The sequence below is a fragment of the Lycorma delicatula genome, chromosome 7, assembly GCF_047948215.1.
Source record: "Lycorma delicatula isolate Av1 chromosome 7, ASM4794821v1, whole genome shotgun sequence".
NCBI classification, from domain to species: Eukaryota; Metazoa; Arthropoda; class Insecta; order Hemiptera; family Fulgoridae; genus Lycorma; species Lycorma delicatula.
This window is the reverse complement of record NC_134461.1, coordinates 52,235,405-52,262,638: the sequence shown is the minus strand read 5'-3', so window position 1 is coordinate 52,262,638 and position 27,234 is coordinate 52,235,405. Positions and strand designations below refer to the sequence as shown.

The following is a 27,234-nucleotide window of genomic DNA, read 5'->3' as shown; positions in this document are numbered from 1 at the left end:
GTATCTACTGTGAGATTATGTAATCTTAATATTTTTATAATTTGAGTAATATGTTCAGAAAAAATAGTACATATATATGTATACAATAGCGCACAAATTAATCTGATCACAGTGAATTTTTTGTTTATTTCTATGTTAAGGCTGTACTGCTTGACCGCACCCATTCTTTAAGTTATCTGCATTATGTGAGGTTCTTTGGTTATTTAGCAATTTTCATGTTGTAAATAGAGTTTTGTTAAAGAGTATTCAGTTTTTTCAAGATGCTTACTTCTTGCAGCTGGATGGAAAGCTTGTCAGCTATCTAAAAAGCAGCTTTTAACACCAGCAATATGCAAAACAGTGTTCTTGCGGGCCAAAGCACATGCTAACTGGACCAAAGAAGACTTGAAAAATGTATCTTTTCTGGCAAAAGTTCCACGTGTTAGAAAAGTATCAGATGAAAATACATCAGCAGCTTATATTCAGCAATCAGTTAAACATCTCCAGAAAAAATGTTTTGGGTTGTTTCACATTTGAAGGTCCTTGTTCATTACTTCCATTAGGTGATATGTTGAAAAGCGATGAGATATCAAGATTCTAAAGAAAATGGTTGTGATGCAACTTCAAAACAAATTTCCACAATTGACTTTATTTAAGCAATAATATCTCTTGGTATGGTTTCATCATGAAGTAAAAAAAAAAAGTGTAGTACATTTGTTGAATCTATGTCAACTCAAGTATGAATCGTGTTCGTGAAGTGATTTAGAATAAGGGAGGACATATTATTTTCCAGATATTAACAAATTTTACAGTTATGATTTTTTTAAAGTTATTTTTTATTAAATTAATCTTTGTTCATATTAATTTTCATTCTACTGTATAAATATATAACCTGTAAAACAAATGCATACACAAGAAAAAAAGTTAATCATATAAATATTCTTTCAGCTACTCCACAAAGTACAGAATTAAAGACCATTCTTACCTTTACTTTTTTTTTGCTCATTGTAGCACTTTTGGGCATAGCCCATCTTCAGTAATGTTTTCTTTAAAATTTTTATCTTTATTTACATTTACAAATTAAAATAAAGTACAATACGAGGTTTATTTTTTTTGAAGGTCCGATCGGTCGCAAAATAAAAACCCACGCAAAAATTGGATGAACCTTTGCGCAAATGTGTTGCGCAGCGTCTCTAGTATGGCCTTCAATCACGCCGCGTCACTTCATGTAGTTCTAAACATGCACCTAACACGTAAACATGTCTACAACAATAGCATCTCCTGCCAAGTGTGAAGTGCGTGCAGTAATTCGATTTCTTCAGGCTGAGGGGTGTAATGCAGCTGAAATTCATTGACGAATAAGTAATGTGTATGGTGAAACTTCAATGAGTGACAGCAAAGTGCGACAATGGTACAGGAACTTTAAAGCAGGACGTGCAGATGTTCATGATGCAGGCGGTCAGGGAAGGAAGTGAGTATCAACGGATGATCTCGTTGAACGAGTGGATGAGACAATTCAAGAAAATTGTCTGTTCACAATTTCTGTATTGAGTGGTTTGTTTCCTGAAATTTCAAGGTCAGCTCTCTACACCATTGTGAATGAGAGACTTTAGTACCGCAAACTGTGTGCAAGATGGGTTCCCAAGATGCTGTCCGACCATCACAAAACAATGAGGATGGATGCCTCCCTAACGTTTCTCCAGCGCTACCACAATGAAGAAGAAGATTTTTTGAACAAAACTGTCACAGGGGATGAGACATGGGTCCATTTCAAAACTGAAGAAACAAAAGAACAATCCAAACAGTGGATGCATTATCATTCTCCCAGTAAACTAAAGAAGTTCAAGCGAACCTTCTCCAACAGAAAGTGTATGGCTACTGTGCTCTGGAATCGTTATGTAGTTTTCTTGGTGAAATTCATGGAACGTGGCACGACCATCACTGCAGCCTCATACTGCGTGACTCTTCAATGTCTATGAAGGGCAATTCAGAATAAGCGGAGAGGAATGTTGTCATCAGGCATTGTCTTTCTCCATGACAATGCTTGGTTGCACACTGAAGCTGTAACAAAGAAGCTCCTGCAGCATTTTCGTTGAGAAGTGTTTGATCACCCACCATACAGCCCGGACTTGGCTCCATCCGATTTTCACCTCTTTGCTCATATGAAACGCTGGCTAGGAGGACAACATTTTGGCACAGACATTGAGCTGCAGACCAGCATAGAAACATGGCTGAAAACACAGCCAGCTCATTCTATGACGAGGGTATTGGAAAGTTGGTACCACGTTACAACAAATGTCTAAATTGGAGTGGTGACTATATAGAGAAATAGCGTAACTATGTAAGTACTTGTTACAAATAAAAAATGTTTTATTTTCACTGTGGTTTTAATTTCGTGACCGATCGGACCTTGAAAAAAAAATAACCCTCGTACATTAAAATCTATAGAACAAATATTTGTTTAGTGAAAAATTTCTTTTTTTAAATTTAAAATATTGCTATTTAAAATTTTCTATAACAAGTTATCTGTGTGTTAATACAGTGTACGGTACTTATTATTTGATTAAAATTCTTATCAGTGTATTACCAACTTAAGTAATATTTATAAGAAAGTCCCCATCACCCTCTGTCTGCAGATTCATGATGCTGAATTTACGTTTATATATATATAAATTTTTTCAAAAATTTCTCATTTTTTTATTTTTACTTATGTGTTTAATATTTACTTTTCAATTATTTCTAAATTATTTTCCAAACTAGTTATATTAAATATCAATAATAAAACAAAAATGATATGCTTCGATATAACTAATATATACCCCAGTATTCCTATTGATATACAGTTTTATTAATAAAAAATAAATTAATAAATACATGTGAAGATCAAAAGTTTATAAGCAATATTATAATAATAATTAGAAATATTTGTAAACAAAATTATTTCAAATTTAATGGTATCTGTTATACACAAGAAAATACTTTACCTATGGGTTTTCCCTTATCTGCGGTAATGTCAGAGATTTACCTACAAGAATCTGAAAGCAAAAAAAGTGTTTAGTATAAATCATGTGCATAAAATTTTATTATGGGTTAGATACGTAGTTGATCTTTTAGTTATACATGAACAAAGTTTAAATAACGAATATGAAATAATTTTAAATAAATTAAATTTTTATCATGAAAGATTAAAATTTACATATGAAATTGGACATAACAGGGAAATAAAATATTTAGATGTAAATATTAAAATAAATAAAAACAATCAAATAATATCTGGAAATTATAAAAAACCTACCTCCAACGAAATTATTATAAACAAAAATTCCAACCATCCTTGGTCGCAAAAAATTAATATTTTTAAAAACATGATAAATAGAGCAATAAAATATACAAACGATAAACAAGAATTGCAAAACTAAATAAATAATATAAGGAATGTAGCTATAAAAATGGATATGATACCTCATTGATCAATAATATATATATAAAAAATATAATTTCAAATACTTTAATAAAATAAACATTACTACATTAAAAACCCATAAATGAAAATGAAAACAACGTAAATGTTTGTATAAATTACTCCTATACAAATAAAATTATAGAAAACTTAATGTGTTCTACAGTCTCAGGTTTAATTAATAAATATAAACCTGCTTATATACCTGATAACCATGTAATAGAATATTTAAAATAATAACTTTTTAAATTAAAAAAAAAATTTTTTTGACTAAACAAATATTTGTTCTATAGAGTTCTATACATTAAAATAAATACATTTTATTTTAATGTGTAAATGTAAAGAAAGAAAAAAAATTAAAGAAAACATTACTGAAGATGATTACTGAAGATGTTATGCCTGAAAGCGATTCAATGAGCAAAAAAAAAATTAAAGGTAAAAATGTTCTTTAATTCTGTACTTTGTGGAGTGACTGAAAGAATATTATATGATTAGCCAAAATTTTTGTACGGAGGAGATAATGACAAAACTTTAATTCAAATAAATTAATATATATATATATATTTATGTATATGTGTAATATATATATATATATATATATATATATATATATATATATATATATAATATTATATGTATTTTTATAGGTTAATGTAGCTCTGTTATAAGCATCTGTTGTTGTCACTTCCTGCTCTTGGCAATATTAGTGATGTAAAATGTGTTTCTTTACTTGCTGTTTTTACATATACATATGAAAATTTGGGGTTGCATTCTCGTTTTGAAACCAATTTTGAATTTTGAGCCAGTTTTTGAAACTGTTAATTTATTGATTACAGAACTTTAGAATAATTGAAAATAAAGTTTTCTTGTTAGATTTTCTGATATAAATAAATTATGCAATAAGGAAATTCATTGAAAATTGTTTATTGTTGCTGTATCACGATGGAAAAAGTTTAAAAAGGAAATTCAAATCAACTGACATGGTCTTGTAAGTCAGAGTTTGTAAATAGTTTGATATGATTATTCTTAACTGGATTTTTCTATATGTTAAAATTCTCTTGAAGCTAGAAAGGTGTCCAAACTCATTATCATGCAACCAATTAACTACTACACTTATTCACCTATTGCTTTGTTTTTTTTTGTATTAAACTTGCAAAAAAGAAGTACAGAAAGTTTAGTATAATTAGTAACATTAATAAAGAAACATAAGTTACAAGTACGCATAAAATTATCTTGTACATCACTTTTTTTTTTGCTGGTTATAAAAAGAAATTAGTACAAAAAAAGCATAAATATTTAAAGTACAATATTATAATGATAATTACATAAGATAATATTTTGTACTTGCATATTTCATAGAATTTTAGCTACTTAGAAAGGCATGTGCTTTAACTCACTATTTTGTTTTATAATATAATTTTTGTTAATAAAAAAAGTTGAAATTATAGACTGTAAAGTATGAACCCTATATTATTTTTAACATCTATGTATATTTTTTCAAAAATGTATTTATTTAATATTATTTTATAAAGTCTGAGGAAGAGGATGGGCTTGACTATAATAATAGTTGTTAGTTATGTCTCCTTTGATATATTTGTTTAAGTATTAATAATTTTTGTTTCAAGTATCACCATATATTTACCACACACACATATATATATATATATATATATATATATATATATATATATATATATTTGTGTTTTTTATAGGTTAATATAGCTCTGTTACAAGCATCTGTTGTTGAAGAGGTTATTTCATTTTCTGCTCTCGACAATATTAGAGACTTAACATGTGTTTCATTACTTGCTGTTTCATTGGAAAGTGTCACTGCAAGATTTCATTGTGGCAAACAGGTATTTACTCATGTTATTTTCTGTTTATTGAAGTTATTTGTGAATAATTTATGTAAAGAAAATTTGTGTTTTTTTTTTATAATTGTTTGACAACATGCTGAATTCTTGACCTTAGTAAAACTTACAGAATATATATTTTTTAATGTACATGTGTATGATTTAGTCAATTTATTTCCTTTGAATACAGAATTATTCACAGGTAATCAGTAATAAAACTGTAATAAATGTTTATTATTTAATTTAACCATATTAGTAAATCCTTTTTATATAATTAATTTAAAAATGAAACAATTAATGAATTCTCAGATAATTGTAAATGGGGAGGGGAGGTTTTAATCAAATTATCACAAAAGGTGGTAAGAAAGTTGTGTGTGTGTGTGTGTGTGTGTGTGCGCACATGTACGCATGTGTGTAAATATATATATATATATATATATATATTTATTTATTTATTTACTTACTTTTCTAAAGTCAATTTAAGAATCATATTCTTCTAATATCCAATTATGTTATTTGATTAACGTAAGTAAATAATTAATAGAGTAGGATGACACTTACACTTACTTATTCCATTATACATGCAAAAACGATACTATGCGGAAAAAAAGAATCTCTTTCTTTGGTCATCTCATAAGGACACCGGAAACAAGACTGTCAAGAAATATTGAATAGCTCTGGTTCCAAAAGCTAGAAGTAGGATGGATCAAAGAAATTAAAGAAGATATGAATGAATTGGGAATTTTCCTGACTGACCTACAGAATAAAACTGGAAAAATTACAAAGCTAAAAGACAAAAAAATTAGATTTAAACAAAAGACAGACAAACGACAAAATGCAAAGAAGAGGGTGTTTACAGATGAAGAAAGGAAAGCAAGATTTGAACGGATGAAGAAATACTGGGCAGCTCGGAAGAGTAAAATAACATACTTTTCTCAGAAAAGATCCAACTAAAATTGAATTAAGTGGTCCCATGTTGGCTGTAAAAGCATAATAATAATAATAACATGCAAAAATGCTTTTGCGAATTTCTCGCATCATCAGTCGCATTAATTTCTTTTACAAAAAATTAAAAATTTTTTAAATTAAAAATTAAACTTGAAAAGTAAAAATTAAAGACTACATATATAGAAATAGTTTTAGTAATTGACGTGATATTTCTATATATGTAGTTTTTAATTTTTTACTATGTAAAGTTTTTAATATGTAAAGTTTAACTTTAATTTTTGAATATAATATATAAAAAATAATTTTTAATTTTAATTTTAATATGTAATTTGATGTGAATAATTTGTAAAAATTATTAAGCGTGAAAGCGCTTTTGCACATATGATGGAATAAGATAAGTGTTATCCTGCTTTATTTATTATTTTGTACTTAGGTTGATCAAATATATATATATATACTGACACTTATAACATTTTTTTAAAAATTAAACATAACTAATTTAAGGCTTAGCTAGAATACTGTAAAACAATTAAGGTAACTGTAATAAAAAATTATTTTTTAAGTGTTTTATTTCAATTACATAGTAGATTAGATAAGATTTTATGAGGATAAACTTCATACAACAGGGAAGTTTGGCCTTCTGTACAATACCCGAATAAAAGACAGAATTCTTGGAAAATTTCACTGATGGCTACTACCCTACTGAATACCTACCCTACTGATAACTAAAAGGTATGATGAGAATGATTTCATAGTTAGAACTAGGGCAGTACGTGGCCCAGTTCCCATGACACTCATCACAGGAAGAAGGAATAAAGGATAAGAATAGAGGAAGAATAATAGGTTGTTCAACCTGTAGAGGGGCTTTCTTTGATCTGTGTAATTTACTGACTTGCTCAGAACTTCAGTTATGTAATAATAGTATTGCATAATGAATATTGCTTTTACCTTTTATAAATACAAATGATGTAGGTAAGAATATGTTAAATTTATATTTAAGATTATAGAAATTCATTTTTATTTATTGAAGGCTTATTTATTACTGAAGGATGTAAATTTGACATTATGAAGTATTGTAGTCTAGTATTGATTTAATTTCAGTAATCTAAAAAAGATATTAATTCAAAGTTATTTAAAATTCTTTATTACAGTTAGTGGGATTAATTTCTAATACAATGTTGTAATTAATCTCTAATTATTGTTTGGTCAAATATAATGATATTTATCTTTTTTGTTTGTATTTTTGTAGGCTAGAGAAGTTGTGCAAACATTTCATCGACCTGCTGTTTTACCTAGTGGTCATAAGAAAGGTGGATTGGTTAAAAGTGGTAAAGCAATTTTACTTGGACATCAGACATCGGCAGTTGCTGATGTCGTAACTGGGGAGCCTGTTTATATTGAAACATCAGAAAAACAACAAGAAGAATCTGTTATTACATTAAATATCAGTAAGTTTATTTTTCTTTGTGATTGGATATGTTGCATGTTTATTTTTTAAAAAATAATTTCTGTTTTAAACTACATGCTCTAAGCATGAATTGTTGACATAATTATTCATTTAACTTTTTTGTGATAAATTTTTAATAAGCTATACATCAATTATTTATGAGTAAAATATTAAGTCAAATAGGAATTTATCAACATAACATTTTTTATTTATGAAAGGAAACATAAAACTAATAAAGCTAACTGCATAGTGAAGTTAACTTTGAGATAAAAACATCAATTATTTACCAGTTTTACTAAAAGAAATTAATCTTTCCTTGACTGATATGGTTAAATACATAATTTCACCAAATTATTAAGATTTTAATTGTTTAAAAATGATTAATGTTTTGTTTTGCTGAGTTTGAAATAGTTCTCAATAGAGACTACCTATGCTTTTCAGTTCTCACAATCTTTTTGGGTAGTGTTTCTTGTTAAAATATTTTGTAACTCAAAATATTATCAGTTTAAAAGTTTCAGATGGTTTTTTTGTTCTCGTTTTCCTATACCAATCAATCACTAATCAAAATTTACGAATGACCTTACCTAGAAAATTTATATGTTGTTGGTACCCAGAAAATTAACTATTTTTTCCTGATTTCGTCTTTCTTTGTTAGCAGCATCTGTTTAGGCTAGGTAAAGTTTTTCCATTAAAAAATCATGTAGGCCCAAAATAGTGTTTTTTTAACCAGAGAAGTAATTTTTTTTGAAAGCTTAATATATGTTAAAACACACATACATATACACACACATGCGCACGCATGTGTGTTTATATCTATGAAATATAAACCACCAAAACACAGTGATTAGATAAGTTAAACTTACCATATTAATTCCAAGATTCGATTTTCACAGTATCCTACATCATCGGTAAACAAATCATAAAGAAATATATTTTAATGTAATTACAGAATTTAATATTAACTGAAGATGTGGGATTCCTTCTGTTTACTGTGATTTGGTGGTTTATATTTCTTTTAATATTAAATTTTACAAGCACAGTGGTGGTAATGAATTATAATGTAATTTCAGAATTTAATATTAACTGAAGATGCGGGATTCCTTCTGTTTACTGTGATTTGGTGGTTTATATTTCTTTTAATATTAAATTTTACAAGCACAGTGATGGTAATGAATTATTTGAATTTAAAAAAAAATAATCTATATATGTTTGTTGCTTTTAGGATGTTTAAAGTTGATCTTCAAAAATACCATAACTTCTTAGAATCCTAATAAATTATAAATATTCTAATTAAATTAGAAAATGAAAAAAAATAATTTCATATTAATCTTGCTAGTTTTTAAATAAATAAATTTTACAATAATTCATACCAATTAATAAAATAAAATACAGTAAAGGTAGAACAAGGATTATTTTTAAAAATGTGTAACATTTCTAATCTGATAAAGAGTACAAAATAATAAACAAGTACGAGTATTTAAAAATTGTTTTTATATTTTGGGATTTTACAGTAATGAGATCATCTGCTTTAAAATTAAATCAGACTGCTAAGTTTATCATTGAAGATGAATTAGAGAACATTAACTTAAAGCCTGAGTAGTAAATTAATTTTTTCCAGATAAGCCATTCCCAACCTATTTAATATTTTAAATAATGTTACTACAAAAATTTAAAAATGTTTTCAGTTAAACACCTATTAAATGAATCCATTAAAAAACTATTATTTCAGAAATTTATGGGAAACTGGAATTTCTTGCTGCACATCCAGCTAGATCTACTAGTCATCATTATCATCACCCATTATGCAGTTGTTAATGGGTCAGGTTGCAGATCACGGGCTTCTACTTTACTCAATTTCTTCATCATTCTTAATCAAAAGCAAAAAGAAGAGAAGAACTTTTGTTCTCTTTTTCAGGTTTTCCTTTACACAGTCTTTTTCTTGATTTTCCTGAGGGTCTTCTTCCTATTGTTATTAAATTAAACAGATCTTTTGTTAAGATCTTGTACTTACATAAGTAGTAATTTGCTGATATTTGATATACTCTGTTTGATATTTATAACCTTAGAGTTATTGCTTAAAAAAATTAAGTTACAGATTTCATGTTTGTCCATTGTTTTTACCTTAAATTTAGGTACTCTCTACATTCCCAAGATTATTTTGTGATTTTTTAGTATGTACACAAGTTAAATTATCTTTGTTAAGATTTATTGTAAATATATATTTTTTTAATTTAATGCTTCTAAAATTATTTTAGAAAATTTATTTTCTTGTTTGAACGATATGAGTAATCAAATTTTTTACTTAATTTTAATTTTTGCTGCTGTGTTTTGCTTATAACTACATTTATTTTTCTATTTAAATTTATCAAATAATGGATTTTGTGCATTCATATTTGCTTTTACTTCAGGATAGCTCCTTTTGCTCCCTACATGCATTGTCTCTTATTATCTTTGTATACCATTACTTGAGAAAATTTTAAGTATATTTTTTTATATGTTTGTATTGTAATATCGTAAATATTGTAAATATTGTAATATTGTAAAGTAAAATTAAATTTTACATTTGTTTTTCGGTTGTTTGTTGAAAAAAATGCATGTTAACTATAGTAAAAGATGCATGTTAACAATATGATGTATTCAGTAACATCTACAGCTGCTGAAAAACCAAATTAACCTATATTTGTTTACCAAATAATGTAAAAGTTATATTTTTATTTAACCTTTTGCTGTGCATTATTGTTGGTTGGTAATGCATTTATGGCCAAACACATTATTAAATTTTTATACAATTTTGCAGTAACTTTTCTTGTTATCAAAGAGATTGACAGGTGTGTAATAATTTTTCATTTAGCTTTCCCTTTTCAAATGGCAACTGCAACACTTCCTACTAGGGTTGGATAGAGAGGTATGATAGAAGAAAATTCACAATCAATCACGATTGACATCAATATAAAACTTTTCATATTTTAAGAATATATTTTTTGTGCTTGTGATTATATAATTTATAATGGTATTTTTTTATTTTTAGATAAAGTTCATGGACAGCTTAGACGTTTACGAAATGAATGTTCAATTTTAAAAGATGCTGTCATTACTGCAATCCCTAGTCATTGTTCTCGTGTTATGTTTACAACTTGTTCACATGTTAGTACACCTCCACAATCACGTAATAATGACAGTGAAGATAAGGTAATGAAAACAGTTACATGTATATATTCTATAATCTATATTTTGTAGATGATAACTTCAAAAATTTAATTATTCTTGTATATTTTGTAAATTTTAACTTTTTACTTTACTAATCCTGGGATCTTATTTGAAATGTACACATTTAAATTATTACATACTAACGTGTATGGATTAGTATCAAATCAAGCAAGTTTTAGTTTACAAAAACTAAAGTAAAATAAAGTTTAAGAAAAATAAAGTTTACACTAAAGTCATGAAGTACCTTATCAAAGACCTTATGAAAGTCTAAATAAACATCAGCTTGTTTCAAACATTTAGACTCAACATCTATAAAAGACAAGATTTCATTGAGATTAGTAAATCTTAAAAACCCAAAACTTCAGTGATAAGAACATCAACTGCACCTCTAGATCTTAGAGACTTGATGACTTTTAATTCCTCTTCTTCTGAAATGTCATGCAAGCAATAACATTCATTTTATATACTCTTCATCACAATTGGCAGTGTATGGGATTATTCTTTTGAAATAGAAATTGAAAATATATTCCAAATTCCTCATATAATTCAGCTGCATGAGTAATTATTTTTTTATCTTATTTCATTGATCTTGCTCAGCAGTTTTCATTTAAAAAGTACTTATATATTAAAAAAATGTAGTCTACATTTTAGATTAGCCACTTCAGCTTTAGCTCAGGTAATGTTATTCTTCTTTAAAAGCAGCTTGCTTGTCCCTTTAACTCTGAAAACCTTTGATAATGTATATCACACCGGGGATTATAAGGTACATCAGAGACGCAGATAATTAGTATTTGGGGCAAAAGCAATCTCAGTGCGGGAAAACTCAAAATCAAGAATATTTTTACCACCTTTAGGAAGTTAGTAATTAAACTAAATTATCTTAAGATTATTCATGAAACTGAACAAAATTTAGTTTTCTTTTTGGCATAGCAATGAGCATTTAGTATGTTAAATTTCCAATCAATAACTAGCATATGTTAATCTCAGTCTGGTTAGGTACTTGATTAAAATAGGACTCAAGTAATGCCAGAATGGTATCGGGTCTAAAATATTGATTATAGATTAATAATTATATCCATTTTTCATTTTTACTTAAGTTCAGACACACTCAGGTGCTTATTCTAAATCACTTGCACAGACTCTCTGAATAGAGGACGGAACAGTAACCTCAGAGAATTTCTATCAATTTTTTACCAGAAATATCAATCTGACTATCAGCTTTGTACACCACCAAGTTATTAGGAAAAAACACACAGAACTGTTGTTGAAGGAAGACTGCGACAGTATTGATGATAGATTATGTACTACAGAAATATAGAATTCATCAGATTTAGCATGAACTCCTTTGATATTCTGATATGTTAAGCAGAGGAATTTACAAGGCATTAATTACTTGGAGTAGAAGTGCCCTGTAATAGTGATGATAATTAAACCTTGTGTGTTTTGACATTATTTTCACAGTAAAGCAACTAGTTAGGTCTCTAAGAACCATATAATGAAAAAATGCACTCAGAAGGCCATACCATTCAAGAAGCTGTAAATTTACATTCAACCACCTTAACATGAAATGAAATATAATCTGGTTTATTAGTAGAAACTTAATTCCAAATCTTTAACTGAAGTAAATTTAAAAGTAATCTTTTCAATATCATTTTCAATAGCAGTAGGGCTAAACCTGATGATAAATAAAGCTTAGGCTGTTGGTAAGACTTAAGCTGATTGCCAGTTGTCTGTTCTAATATTTTAAATAAAAAATCTCAGCAACTTGAGACTTTGTCAAGAAGTTTATTTTTATCATTTTTAATAATGGTCATTAATTAAATTTAAATGGTTCATGACTAACTTATCTGGACAAGATTCAGCATCCAAACCTTTAGCCTAGATTTTTTCCTGAACCACAAGTAGCTGAATGATCCTGTAATAAAATATCTGAACAAACATCATTAATAGAATATCTGAATTATCATCATCAGGTTGAGTTGACTAAGAAACCCTTAAACAAGAAATATTATCACCTTTACTGCAACTGAAGTAAAGGTGTCTAGAAGAATTACTCTTTATGTAAAATTCATACTTGGTCAATTGCATTTTAGCATGACAGATGGATTGTCTTTTTACATTGGTCTTTATATTATAAGGCAGCTTTGCTTGCTACCAAAACCTTTTATACACAGAACAGGTCAAAAACTTTACAGGAACCATCAAGCAAAGTATCTGATCAAACAAAAGTAAACAAATATTATACTTAGCCTCGGGGTCAAAAAAGGATCATTTCCGATACCTGCCAGAAGATCTAACACCAGTTGACCTCAAGACCTACCTCAACCAGAATATATAGTGAACCTATCTAGATGGAGAAATTAGTGGTATGATGTAAACCACTACCTAGAAAAAATCTGCATCAGTTGTAGATCCTTTTAGCTGTACATGAGGAAATAACCTACAGTGACCACTTAGGTTGGGCATACTTTCCAATCCCAGCTCAGAGATTATATTTCCTGTGAGGCAGATCTTGGTACTTAAGAAGGTATAGTATAGTCAGCTAGTAAATGAACACACCCATTGCATAGGCATAAAATAATTTATTAGCTACAGCATTTGAATATCAATTAAAGGGAAAATTGCAGACTCATTGTGAAACCATGGAACCAGAGGCAGGAAAACAGTCATAAATCATTAATAAAGTTAACAATCTGGTTAATAAAGTGAATTTTGTCTACTGGGATGTGAGTTTTATTAAAATAAAATTTGTTTTATAGAACTTAAAAATATTTTTTCTTAAATTTTAATTTATTTTTTAGGTACTTTGTTCATATAGTGAAGACACACCTCTGGTCGGTTTATCAGAAGAAAAAATGGGTTTTATCATGTTTGAGTGTGGATTGGAAGGAGTATCATTTAAGGTAAATAGAAAAATATTTATTTTTGTTTTGTTTCATTTTATAACAACTGATGGTTTTATATATTTCATAGTTTTTTTTTTTTTTTAATTTTCTGTGATATTTACAAAGAGAATTTAGTTATTTTAACATTTCTGGATGGAGATATTTGTGTGTTTCTGTGGTTGTTGTTTATTAAGATGGAGAAGATTTAAGAAATTCTTATCATTAACATCTTTCTCTGATCATTAGAATGCAGTTAGCAACACTGTCTCAAGCAGCACATGAACAATTCATTCATTCAAACGATTTATATTTTTCGAACAATTCATTCGTCCAAATGATTTATTCTTCTCAAACGATTCATTCGTTCAAACAGTTAGTTTTCTAAAATTAAATTTGTGTTTTGGGGATAAAAATGGAAAACATGGGGGTTAGAGATTTTTTTACCTCTGGGACCATCGTTAGGTATTACTTCAGAGGACGAGATGAATGACAAGAAGCCTGTGTAAATGCCATGCCTGACTGGAATTCGATCCTGTGACCTCCAGATGAAAGGCAAAAATGCTACCACTCGTGCCATGAAGGCCGGCATAGGGGTTAGAGCTGTGTTAAAAAATCACAACTCGAGAAACAGCTAAAAATGTTCAGGATTTTGAAGCTTTTCATTATAAAAGTCTTTGTTATTCTTGGTACGCTAAATTCATGAATAGTTTTTAGTTACAGTTGGCAAAAACACTTAAAAAATCAAGTGTAATGAAACATAAATTATGTAAATTTTCGTGGCGAGCCATAGGCCCACCTTTTTTCTAGTATAATATTTGTTGTGGGCTTTCTATAAACTTAAGTTTCTATTAAATTATTTATGCTTATTTTAATTTCAATATCTAAAAAATGTATTTTTTTTGTTATTTTCTATTTTGTATTTAAATTCTAAATTCTTATTGTAATTGTTAAGTTTAATTAAAGTGATCAAATGTTTGTTATTTATAGTTGGGTTATATATGACCAAAATAACATCTATATAAGTTATCCATAATAATATTTGGTGTGCATTTAATGTGCCATGAACTATTTTATTTTCAAAATCTTGAATAAATATTTCAGACATAATAGCAGCTATAGATAATCCCATTCGTAAGTCTTCTGTTTTTGAATAACAGTTATTTTTATACTGAAAATAATCTTGAAAAAAAAATTATTATAATAGTGATTAATGCATTGGTGTATTCTGAAATTTCATTTAATCTATTTTTTATTATTTCTACTGTTTTGTCAATTGGTAAATTAGGGTTCATGTTAGTGATATCATAACTTACCATTTTGTGTTAAAATTAACTTTAAAATACTATGTTTTAAATATTACATCATTCCAGTACTGGACAGCAGAATTTGCATATACGTTCATAATAAATTTCAAAATTTTAAAAATAGAATACAGTTTCAACAAATTATAAAATAAATATGTTAATACAATTATAAATTCAATACCAACTGAAGATCTTGTGAAAATTGATTATTGGAATTAATATGCTAAGTCTAATTTATCTAAATAAGGTAGATTATCTAAATAACTGTTTATTTAAATAATTTATCTGTGACTTATCTAAATAACTGTGTTTTTGTGGTTTATATTTCATATAATACATATACAGTTGTATAATTAGCTTCTTTTTTCAAAGAAGGATAATAAAATATTGAAATGTGAAAAGAAAGATTACTTTATATTGAAAAGTTATGTTGTTTATTTGATTGGAGAAAACTTAAGCATAATAATAATTAATAATGATAAAATAATTATGGCATAAATTCTACAGTGGGAATATAATTTTTTTCATGTTTTTATTTATTATTTTATGTTTCTTACAAGAAGATTTATTTTCAGGTTGTTAAGAGATCTAAATTTGATAAGGAGAATGAAGGAGATAGTGTGAAACCTCAGGGTGCTGAAAATGAAACAAATTATACAGATTCTGTTCGTTCTAAAGAAGAATTTGAAAATGTTGTAGTTGTTAATGAACATACTCAGCAATCAAGTAGTAAGTGTTATATATATATTATCTAACTAATTTAATGCGCATTGCTTATAATATTTTGAATGTATTGAATTTGTGAGAAATTTTGTGTTTTAGTAATTTTTATAAGTTTGAAATTAATACAATTGTTTTAGGTGGAAATGCACCAGTTGCTTCAAATACTTCAAATAATCAGCCTGAAAACAGTAGTATCAATACTCAGGAAGGAACAGCAGATGCTAATAACAGGTGTTATATTGTTTTATATTAAGTATTTATATCTGTATTTAGTTGCTAGTTGGAGCAGTCTTTTTATCTATTTTTAATGCATGGGAAGTCTAATCATATCAGGATACCAATCTTTAAAAAAAAAATAAGTAGCTTATACCTTGCATTTTTTTTAGGGCAATGTTCATTGTTCTATCACCTTCATGTAATGTTCCATATGTTATGAATTAACAAGAATACATATTTATTCCAGTAATAGCTGGTAGTGCAAATAAAAACATGGGTTCCTGAAGGTAGGTGGTGCCCTAACTGAAAAACATTGAATGGTTATATCTATTTATAGTAAACATATTGTATTTTTATTAAGAATTTATGAACATGAAGTAAACAGTGATGGATGACTTATAAGATTTTCAACTTAAGTATAAAAATTGGTTCATGAAAGCTGATCCATTAAGTCACTTGTAAACGACAAAGATAATGCATAGTGGTTTACTTATTTTTATTTTATTGGTTCTGAGCAAGATGATAAACAGTGTTGATTATTCCTCCAGAGGCAGGTCCTTCTTTGGGTCATTCATCCCTTCCTGCTACCATCTCCCTTTTATTATCCTTTCCTTTTTGTTGTGTAAATGTTATGGGAATGATGTGTATGCCAGCCACTACTATGGCTCAATCTACATTATTATTTATTATTAATGGAGCTTTTCAGTGTTCTTGTTTTTTTCCTATACTATGAACTTTACGCCAGCTAGTGTCTAAAGTGCCTCTCTGATAAAAGCAGGACTTGTTTTCCTTTTAAAGTGTAGATATACAACTCTTTATTTTTGTACTATAAATATATTTGCTTGTGACGATAAGTATCTTCTTAAAAACCATTATGAAATTTATTGGTACGCATGATAGATGGAAACCTAAAATGAAAACCATGATATAAATGAAATCCTATACTCCTGTAGTATAGTATACGGTTTGTATAAACAAACCATCTAGACCTGCAGGCAGCTTTTTGTTTTAAAAATCAGAAATTATCCTGTAGATAACATTGTCTATAATTTATTCTTTGTTTCCTGTATTTGTTGTTTCAGCACACAGCATTCATTTCATTTTAGTCAACTAAAGTTTAAATGTGTGTTCAGTTATGTTTTTAGAGTTAGTAAAAATGAGCTATTGAAAATAAACAGTTATTCATGAAGGTGAGGAAATTGTTGTTAATTGTCAGTTGGCTGTAAGATTTCTTGATTCATGTATAACAGACTGGAGAAAGAAAAAAAAGAAGCTTAAAAGTAGAAATAAAAATAGAACAGCATTTCACAGCGGAATACAAAAGTTTCTACCAGTAGAAGAGCAACTGCCCTCTTGTGTTTAAGACAGATATCAACAAGGGTTTGCTTTATCAAAAGTGATTGGTCAATTAAAGGGCACACTAATAGTGAAGGAACTTCATGTACTGGCTGACAATTTTAAAGCAAATTGAAGATGGCTATGTCATCTTATGAAAAGGCACAGACCATTTTTAAGAAAACATATGTCTATTTCTCAACATTTGTTGGATGCTATGACAAAAAATTATTGGTCTTTCAGAGACATTCAATTCAATTACAAAAAGAAAATAATTTTTTAATGCGATGAAAAGGAGATTCTAATCAAACCTTTGTTTATATTATACTAGCAGATTTAATGCGGTTGGGGATAAGGCTAATTATATACACATTTGTTGTTGTAGGTAATATATTTATAAATATGAAAAACTTCTGCCATTTATTTTATTTAAAAAAAAAAAAAACCTTCTAAAGGGTAAGCAGGAGTAATTGTTTGGTCCCTAGAAAAAAAAAAGATGAAAAAGCTCCAGTATTAGATAGTGTAAAGTGTGATTGGGAGTGTCATTATGGTACTTTTTTAAAATTGAAGAATGTGTTAGTGATGGACTGTTTCTACAGACATACAACAAATGATGTGAAGAAAATGTTTTGAGAAGTTAAAACAAAGCAAGTTTTTAATCCTGATGGGATGACATCTTTATTCATTTGATGTTTATTATAATTGGCCTTTCAAGGCTCATTTAAAACATTTATTTGGAGTAGATGGTGGCTATAGTCAATGAAAAGAATGTCTTCTTCAGTCTTAGTGGAAGACTGAAGAAGCCTCATTTAGTCTCTTTTTAATATGAGTGAATTTTGGCTGCATGGTGCCCTATTCCAAATAATCTTGTAGTGAAGATCTTAAAGAAATATTGCGTATCAGTAGCCTTGACATAAGTAAAGATTATGTATGCATTTCTATGTGTTTCAAATTTCAACTTTTGTATAGCTATATGCAAGTGCTATCAATCAATATATTTTTCTTTAAATATAGTATTTAAAAACAATTTTTTTATTGTAAACAAAAAATTAGATCCATATTTTTGTATGGGGTCTTACATTGGATGCATTGTATGCAAGCAGATAGTTTTTTTTTTACTATTCATTGATAATAATGGGCGTTGTCTTTTTTTTTAATAACTTGAAATTTTTTTTTAATAACACAGTAATCCAGGAACTAATGCTGTAGTTGTTAAAGGAAAAGATGGTAATGCTTCATCATGTGTTATTCAAGTCCAGCAGGTATGGTTTAATTTTGCTGCACCACCTCGTGCACCCATTACCAGAAAAATTGATTATACTAGGTAATTATATTATTATTTTGTGTTTTTTTTTTTTTTTTTACGAGAAATTGTAAAATAGTACAGCCTTATTACTTTACATTTCAATGTTTACTATTTAATATTTTTTGTGTTCATTATCTGTACTTATTGTTAAAATTTTGCTATTACTGTCAGAGCTTTCTGAAAACTTTAAAATGATGAAAACTACAAAAATAACAAGTTTAAGAAATATGTGGTAAATGAATATAATCTGTGTTTATTATAACAGTTTCCCAAATTAAAATTAATTAGCATTATGTTCATATGTTATATTTGAGGAAACTTGTAATTTTTTTCTTTTTGTAAATCTGTGAGAGAGATTGTGTGTTGCACAAGCAAGACAATCTAGCCATGGTTTCATATGCTTTTAAGTTTAGGTGTTAAGTGTCTGTATATGTATAAATTAAAAAAAATATTTAACACATCATCACTGAAAAAAAATGTCTGTCCAGTTTGTCATCAGCTTATTTTCACTTTAATCAAAATAAATGTAAAACATACCATTATAAAGTTGCTACAGTAGAAAATTACCTTAATGTATTTTCTGTAGATAAAACTTAAATCAAACAAATAATGTAAAGAGTTTAAAAGAGAACGCTTTACTTTTTCAAAGACAAATTAAAACTGTTTTTATATTCAATATAATTGATTTTTTTATTGTTTTAGATGGCAGCAGCCATTTTAAAGTAATAATTTTTAAATTGAATCAAATCTTTTTTAATAATATTTTTGTTTAAATGTAAATGCACATAGTGAGTAACATTTCCAATTCATTGTGATATCTATCTTTATTATTCCAATTTTTTATTATTTTTAAGTTTGATTCCATTTTTATTAATTGAATCAAATATGCCAAAAAATATCTGTGATAAATTAGATATTGCTAAGTTATAAAGAATTTGATGAACTGTGAAATATATATAAAAAAACATGTTTGCAGTATTTGCCAAATCTTTTTTACTATGTATAGTCAAAACTAAATGTAGGCTTACATTTTGAATAAATATAACAAGTTCAACATTTGGCCTAGATGTTACAAGATAAAAACATAGAATTTTAGTCTTGTATAAAATGTTTCATGATGTCCCTGTAACCCCTGTAGCATTGAATGGGTTAGTAGATTCTGTTATGAGAAGTTACTCACACTGTAGTTATAAATTGATAAAATTTCTTTAAACATTTTTGGGTACTTGTGCATTAATTGGAATGCATATTTTCTTTTACATATACAGTTAATATACATGTATAAAGCTATTATTTTACATTTATAGTTATATATTATTATTTTTTATATTATTATTATGCATTATTTTCATTGTGCGTGCTGTTATATATATATATATATATATATTACGGTAAATTTGATTAATCTGGTAATTATGCATAGTTACCAATGAATTTGATTTATTGCCTCCAATGTTGGAAAATAACATCTATAATTTGTATATTTAACGTTAAATGGACGAGGTTAGCAAGCGAAGCAAGTGTAGGTTATGTTTATGTACTGTCGCCGAATGACTTCAATGGCATGTGGCACTTACTAACATCATGGTAGCCCTGAGAAGGGTAATTTTGTTGTCGATTGGCTTCGACAGCTCATTGTAATTGCTAACCTTATGGTAACTCTGAGAAGGGCTGTTGTCGTCAAATGGCTTTGACGGTTTGTAATTCATAACCTTGTGGTGGCCCTGAAAAGGGCCGTTTTTTGTGTTAGCTCTAGAAGAGCTGTTGGGTATGGAAGCTGGGGAGTTGCGGCTCATCCATTGAAGTCTGACCGAGCTTTTCCTCAGTGGCAGTTGGGTCCCCACTTCAGTATGGCAGTGGTGGCCCCCCGAGCCCTGCAGTATCAAGTCAGCATCGGTCATCCTTTGCCGGCATGGTCAAGCCGGTTCTCCTCAAGCGATCCCACGTTGGACTGACTCCTGCTGCTGAGTTCGCCAGCCTGGGTGATTGAAGCCTGATTAGCTAGAGCTGGAGCAGGAAGGTAGCGTCCATGTCCAGCGACTCCCTTGGTGGGCCAGCCAGGCCTGCTGTTCCGGCAGGGATGTTGGCATCTGCCATGAGGTCCCACATTGAGTCAGCTGGGGAACTTCTGTCTTCTTCCATCTTCTTCTTGGTATTCTCCAGGTGGTGGTCGACGATGAATTGCAAATTCACTCTCATGTACGCTCTTTTATTGGAGCTTGAAAGTGGTGGGGCTGCAGCACCCCTATGTTGGGAGAACTGCGCGGCAGTAGTGATGCTTGTATCAGCACGTCCATATACTGTGCGCCAGCTCGCATCTGAGTTGCCATTGTGTTTGCCTGTGGATATTAAATTAGGTATATATGTGGTAACAATACGTACAATTCATCAGTACATGGAATCCACATAATCTAACACTCACTTCACTTGCTAACCTCGACTAATTAATAGTAATGTTTTGATTATTTAAATAATAAAGTCAGTAATTACTGCTGTTAACAGCTGCATACATAAAAAAATATGGGTGCCGGTTAATGCACAAGTACCCATTTTTGTTATTCGTTTTATTTAACATGTTTTATGAAAAATTATTTTCATTAACCACTATAAAGATTAAATATAAGTACTACATGAATTACTTTCATAGCAATTCTGATTTAACTTTTGGGCAATGTTTAATAGATACATGTGTAATATGCATACAATTCTTAGTTAAAATATGAAGGCCAACATTAAATGAGAAACCTAAGAATTGGCTGCTCCTAAGCTAATGGTTCATAAGGAAAGAGCCAAGAAATAAATTTTTTACTAACATGCAGCACAGTAAAAAGATGAGCCAGAAAAACAGAAATGTACTCTCTGATTTTATGCAAAATTTACCTTTCCCATGGATACTTGCACAAGATGTGTTTTATTTGAGACAGCTGAGGGTTAATATTTTCAGTATTCATAATCTTGATTCTAGAGTCCATTACGTATGTATACCATGAAGGCATAGTAAAAAAGGGCGCCAGTGATGTATACCCTTTTATTTTACATCATATTAAAATTCATGTATCTGATAATATAAAAGAATTTCACTTTTATTCCGATGTATGCATTGTATAAAATCAGAATCATTCTCTAATAAAGAGTTTGTGCAACATTAGTTGAAACTGGTAAGTTTGAAGCTGTATGTCTTTTTTAAAGGTTCATCCACAAGCAGGATAGGATATTATGTAAACGAGTATATTTCAATCGTTTTAGCAGCTGCTGAAAGTAACAGATTTACTGTGGGAATGGTAGATAGTTATGACATTGTGGATGTTGTTAAATGTGGGCTAACTTCTATAAGACTGCTGTAATGACTGAAACTATTAACAGACCACGCGACCAATGAATTCTGTTTCATTGTTTTTTAATCAATTTGAATACTCTTCGAAGGCCCGTGGACAAGTATCCACCTCAAAATTTATTGGTGGTTTCTCTAACTGCATATTTGATCTAAGAAAACCAGGCTGAGCAAATTTAATTCAGCTTCCAACTTTTAAAACATATATTGACAAAGTGCCTTAAGTAACAAAAAGATAAAAAATCTGAAAAAACTCATGTGTTGCATACATTCCAGAACACAGACATTTCTATGAAGAAATTTTGAACTGGTCAACATGTGCAGAAGCTATTGATGAACTATAATAATGATTTGTTGACATTTTGCTCGTTTGTTATTTATTTTGTATATTGAATCATATATTTAATAAAACTATAATTTTTGCTTTCATTTTAAATTGGTATTGTAATTTATTTTTAACCTTAACGTGAAAAATTTTCTCAGTTTCCAACAATGTAATTTTTGAAACTGCTCAATTCCATGATTTCAGATTTATTTGTATTACAAAGTACTTCATAATACAAAGATTTTAAGCTGTTGCCAGCTTAAGTTCTTTAAACAGAATATAAAGATACCATAACATAAAAAAATTTGTTTTTTGAAAATAATTAGTTTTCCCTCTCCTGAAAAATGTTCATTTGGATCATTGAGCCCTTTCTTAAAGCACTGATTCATTTATTATTTTTTGATGTATTTTACAGGTTGGACTGGAATTTGTTAAGTACAGCATCACCTGCAATCAATGCATGGATGAATCCAAGCAATCGTTTTGCTATTAGAGTTGTGCATATGCTTCGTGGTAGATATCGTAGATGTACTGCAATTGTGACTTGTCTTATGGCTGAAGCTCTTGATGTACAAAGTATACACATGCCAACTAAGGTCATTAATTTTTAGCTTATTGAAATTAAAAAAAATTGTCTTTAATTGTTAATCCTTTCACTGTTAAAGCCAATTGAGCTGATATGAAAGGTTTTTTGTCTTTAGTTGTATTGAGCTGATCATATTAGTTTTTTGTTCTATTATTATGTTTTCCTAATTATCATTATCTTTTTAGCTTATAACCCATTTCACTTCTATATGTTACTAATATTAAAAGCTTCTAAGTAATATCCGCTTTTTGCCGTCACACTAGTTATTTTAACTAGGAGATGAAGATTAAAAGATCACTGATCACTGATCACAGCCGGTTTTTTAATCTGTACTGTGCATGTTTATGTATTTATTTGCTTTATTTTCATTTGAAATGATATTTACATGTTGAAATAATTTGTAAAATTAATGGATCTATTACTGTAAGATCAAAGAAAAAACTGTATTGCTCTCTTTAAAAGAATAGAGAAGGCATTCTGTAACAACTTGCATTTAGTACAACAATTGTGTGAACAAAACATGTCAGTTTTTTAGATTATTTCAGTGGTATCTTTTTTAAATAATTTTTTTTTTTTTATTAAATTATATTATCTTCTTACACACCTAACTAATATTACTGAAAAGGTAGATGTATGTATCAAAAATTTTATTTTTATTCTACCTAGAAGATATTTATAATTTTTATATTTTTCCTATTTCAGTTATTTTGAAATATTTAATGAATCTTCCTGGAATTCATAAGATTATAAGGAAAAAACTATTTATTTTTATGGTTTACTTTAAACAAATAAGTCATTTTTTATTTAAACATCATTATATTATTTACACATTGGTAATTAAATGTTACAGATTGTAAATATTAAATAAATTACATTGATCAGGATTTATCCTTAAAACAATAACCAAAAATATTATTCCATCTGAAAAATTGAATTTTCTTCAACTTTTATTAGAAACAGATGAAAAGTAAGATGTTTACTCTGTTTTGTGATTTTCCATTTTTTCTGTTCATGGTATTTTTCATTGAGTAATGATTGTTTTGGATACAGAATTATTTCTAGTTAGAAAAAAGACTTAAATGTTTATTTAGATGAAAATAAATAATGTTATTAATTTAATAACTAAAATAATTTTTTGGTGATTTGTAATGTTTTTCAGAGTCGTTATGGAAGGTTTACCCCACTGTCAAAAGCTCTACAAGAAGATCCATCATGTCAACTGTGTTGTGTATTACAGAAATATCTTTTGCAAAATACTACCAACGTCGAAGAAAATTTAAAAGAAGCTGATCTTCCTCACCTTTCTACTCTTAGACAGGTTTGTTGTACAATTTTTGTAGCATTTAAAACTTCTTGAACTTTCAGAAAAATTTTAATGTTTTTTTTTACAGTTATTTACTTTAGTATAACTTGAAGAGTAGTTTTACAGCTGTGTTTCAAAAGAATAGAAGCATTGTGGTGATGCTTTAGAAAATTTTATCTTGAAATATATATTTTTTCTGAAAATTGGTCTTTTCCAAGAAAAATACGAGTATATCAAGTTTTATATATTTTTTTGAATTTACTAAGTGAAACCCTTCAAACACCAAAATAAAAACTTAAGATAAAACTTTTAAAATATATAATAAATTTGTTTTTTAATGATTTTAATGCATGAAAATAAGCCTTGAGGCTGAGTTGTTTGTTATTTAAAAATACACTTTTTGGTAAGCAAATTTTTATCAAAACAGATAAAAAGTGAACTGTTGCCTAGAAAAAATATGAAAAATTATGAGAAAACTGTGATTGGAGTAAATAAAATTAAAAAAACTTAATTTATAGAAATAATTGAAATTTTATGTTAAATTTCATAAAATAAATAATAATTGAATTTTAGTTTACATTTTATACCATGTTTTAAAAACTGATTATGTTTCAACTTCTTAATAAATTGCGAAAGATTTAAAACTTCTAAGATTTAAAAATCTTAATTTTTAAAATGTTTTCAATAAAAAAAAAAAAAAAAACAGTTCCTTGGGTTTGCAGATGATTTAGTAATTTTGGCTAAAAATGAAGAAGAAGCAAGAATAAAAATCCAAAAATTAGAAAAATGTGTGAGTAAAATAAATAGGTTTACAAATCTCCTTTAAAAAACACAGAATGGTTTTTCAACAGTAAAAGTAATAGAAACAAAATAATCTAAAGATCAGAAAATAAAATGATTAAAAGAACAAATAAATTTAAATATCTGGGAGAAGTAGAGTAGTAGTTTATTTAACAAAAAACTTATATAACAAAAAATCGCTTTCAAAAAATGCAAAAATTAGACATTACAGAACAGTCATTTAACCAAAAATCCTATACGGAGTGGAATGTTTAAAAAATTTTCAAAAATAAACGTATTTAAAATGGAGAAGACAGAGCGGAATGTTTGCTAAATTAAAAAAAAAATTAATATAATTAACACAGAAGAAAATATTAAAAATTCACGGCCCTAAAATCATCAATAGAGAATATAGGCTTAAAAGCTCAGAAGAAATTTGGAAGTAATAGGAACTACAATAAGAAAAAGAAGACTTATTTATGGACATCTATACAGAATGGATTAGAACAGAGTAATTAAGCAGTTATTTACATACTTTAAAAATAGAAAAATAAAAATTGCATGGTGTAAAGAAGGAGATCAGGATTTAAAAATATTAAATATCTCAGAAGAAATAATTGAAAATAGAAACACATTTAGAAAATATGAGTGTAAATTTCCAGAAAAGCTGAAAACTAAAAATGAAAAATGAAAATAGAATAAAGAGAGAAGAGAAACACACAGGAGAAGAATGAAACAACTTTGGAAAAGGAGAAAGAAGCGTGAAGCTGTGCAACGTGATCCTTAGATGGTCCATTAAAAAAAAAAGTTTTGAATTTAATAAAATTTATTATTTAAAATTTTTTGAGAATATATTTAAATTGATATTAAATTTGTTTTTCTTTGCTAACTAAATTATTTAATAAACTAAATCTACTATTGAAACAGTTGAAAATAAAAAAAATTGAATTTGGTATGAGTTTATTATTTATAATTTTACATTTTAAATTATTTTACCAATATTTGAAATGTACACCATGTTACAGTATTTCTTTTTTTTATTCAGGGAGTGATTGTTTTAAGTAGACAGTGGAAAAATATACTTTATACACCTCTTTTGCTGGAACACAATTTCAAGAGTAAACATCTTGTGAAACCTTTCAATGTCACTTTTGCTATACCAGATCCAGATGAGGTATTGTTATTTTTAATATTTATTGCTTATTGTATATGTATATCTTTTTTTCTTTTAGTTTGTATTAACAAGTCATTAATAGTGCTGTCTTTTTTTTTGTCATCAGTCATTTGACTTGTTTGATGCAGCTCTCCGAGATTCCCTATCTAGTGTCAGGCATTTCATTTTGGTATACCCCCTTCATTCTACACCCCTAACAATTTGTTTTACATATTCCAAATGTTGCCTGCCTGCACAATTTTACCCATCTACCTATCCTTCTAATATCAAAGTGACTATTCCAGTATGCCTTAGTATGTGGTCTATAAGTATGTTTATTTTTAACTATACTTTTCCAAATGCTTCTTTCTTCACCAATTTGCTGCAGCACTTCTTCATTTGTCTCTTAATCCATCCATCTGATATTTAACATTCTCCTATAGCACCACATTTCAAAAGCTTCTAATCCTTTTTTCTCAGGCACTCTGATCACCCAAGTTTCACTTCCATATAAAGCTACACTCCAAACATATACTTTCAGAAATGTTTTCGTTACGTTTAAATTAATTTTTGATGCAAGCAAATTATATTTCTTACTGAAAGGTCGTTTTGCCTATGCCACTTGGCATTTTTTATCGCTTCTGCTTCGTCCATCTTTAGTAATTCTACTTCACAAATAACAAAATTCTTCTACCTCTGTAATCTTTTGTCTTTCTATTTTTATATTTAGTGGTCCATCTACAGTATTTCTACTACAATTCATTACTTTCGTTTTGTACCTGTTTATTTTCATGCAGTAGTTCTTGCGTAGGACTTCATGCCATTCATTGTTTTTTCTAAATCTTTTTTCCTCTCAGCTAGAATTACTATATCATCAGCAAATCATAGCATCTTTATCTTTTCACCTTGCACTGTTACTCTGAATCTAAATTGTTCTTTACCATTATTAACTGCTAGTTCTATGTAAAGATTAAAAAGTAGCAGGGATAGGGAACATCCTTGTTGGACTCCCTTTTTTATTTTGGCTTCTTTCTTATGTTCTTTAATTATTAGTGTTGTAGTTAGGTTCCTGTTAGTGTTGGCAATTGTTCTT

The 27,234-nt window shown here is 28.3% G+C and overlaps 1 protein-coding gene across 1 annotated transcript in view; it reads left to right on the top strand.

The window, feature by feature from the left end:
- tweek (transmembrane protein KIAA1109 homolog tweek) overlaps nt 1-27,234 on the top strand; it is a 260,309-nt gene that overhangs the window by 88,817 nt on the left and 144,258 nt on the right. The window contains exons 36-45 of the mRNA XM_075370220.1: nt 5,152-5,295; nt 7,490-7,688; nt 10,716-10,876; nt 13,696-13,797; nt 15,659-15,812; nt 15,944-16,037; nt 18,544-18,681; nt 22,735-22,915; nt 24,065-24,223; nt 26,034-26,162. Coding sequence (XP_075226335.1) covers nt 5,152-5,295; nt 7,490-7,688; nt 10,716-10,876; nt 13,696-13,797; nt 15,659-15,812; nt 15,944-16,037; nt 18,544-18,681; nt 22,735-22,915; nt 24,065-24,223; nt 26,034-26,162 — 1,461 coding nt within the window. The remainder of the gene's footprint in view (nt 1-5,151; nt 5,296-7,489; nt 7,689-10,715; nt 10,877-13,695; nt 13,798-15,658; nt 15,813-15,943; nt 16,038-18,543; nt 18,682-22,734; nt 22,916-24,064; nt 24,224-26,033; nt 26,163-27,234) is intronic.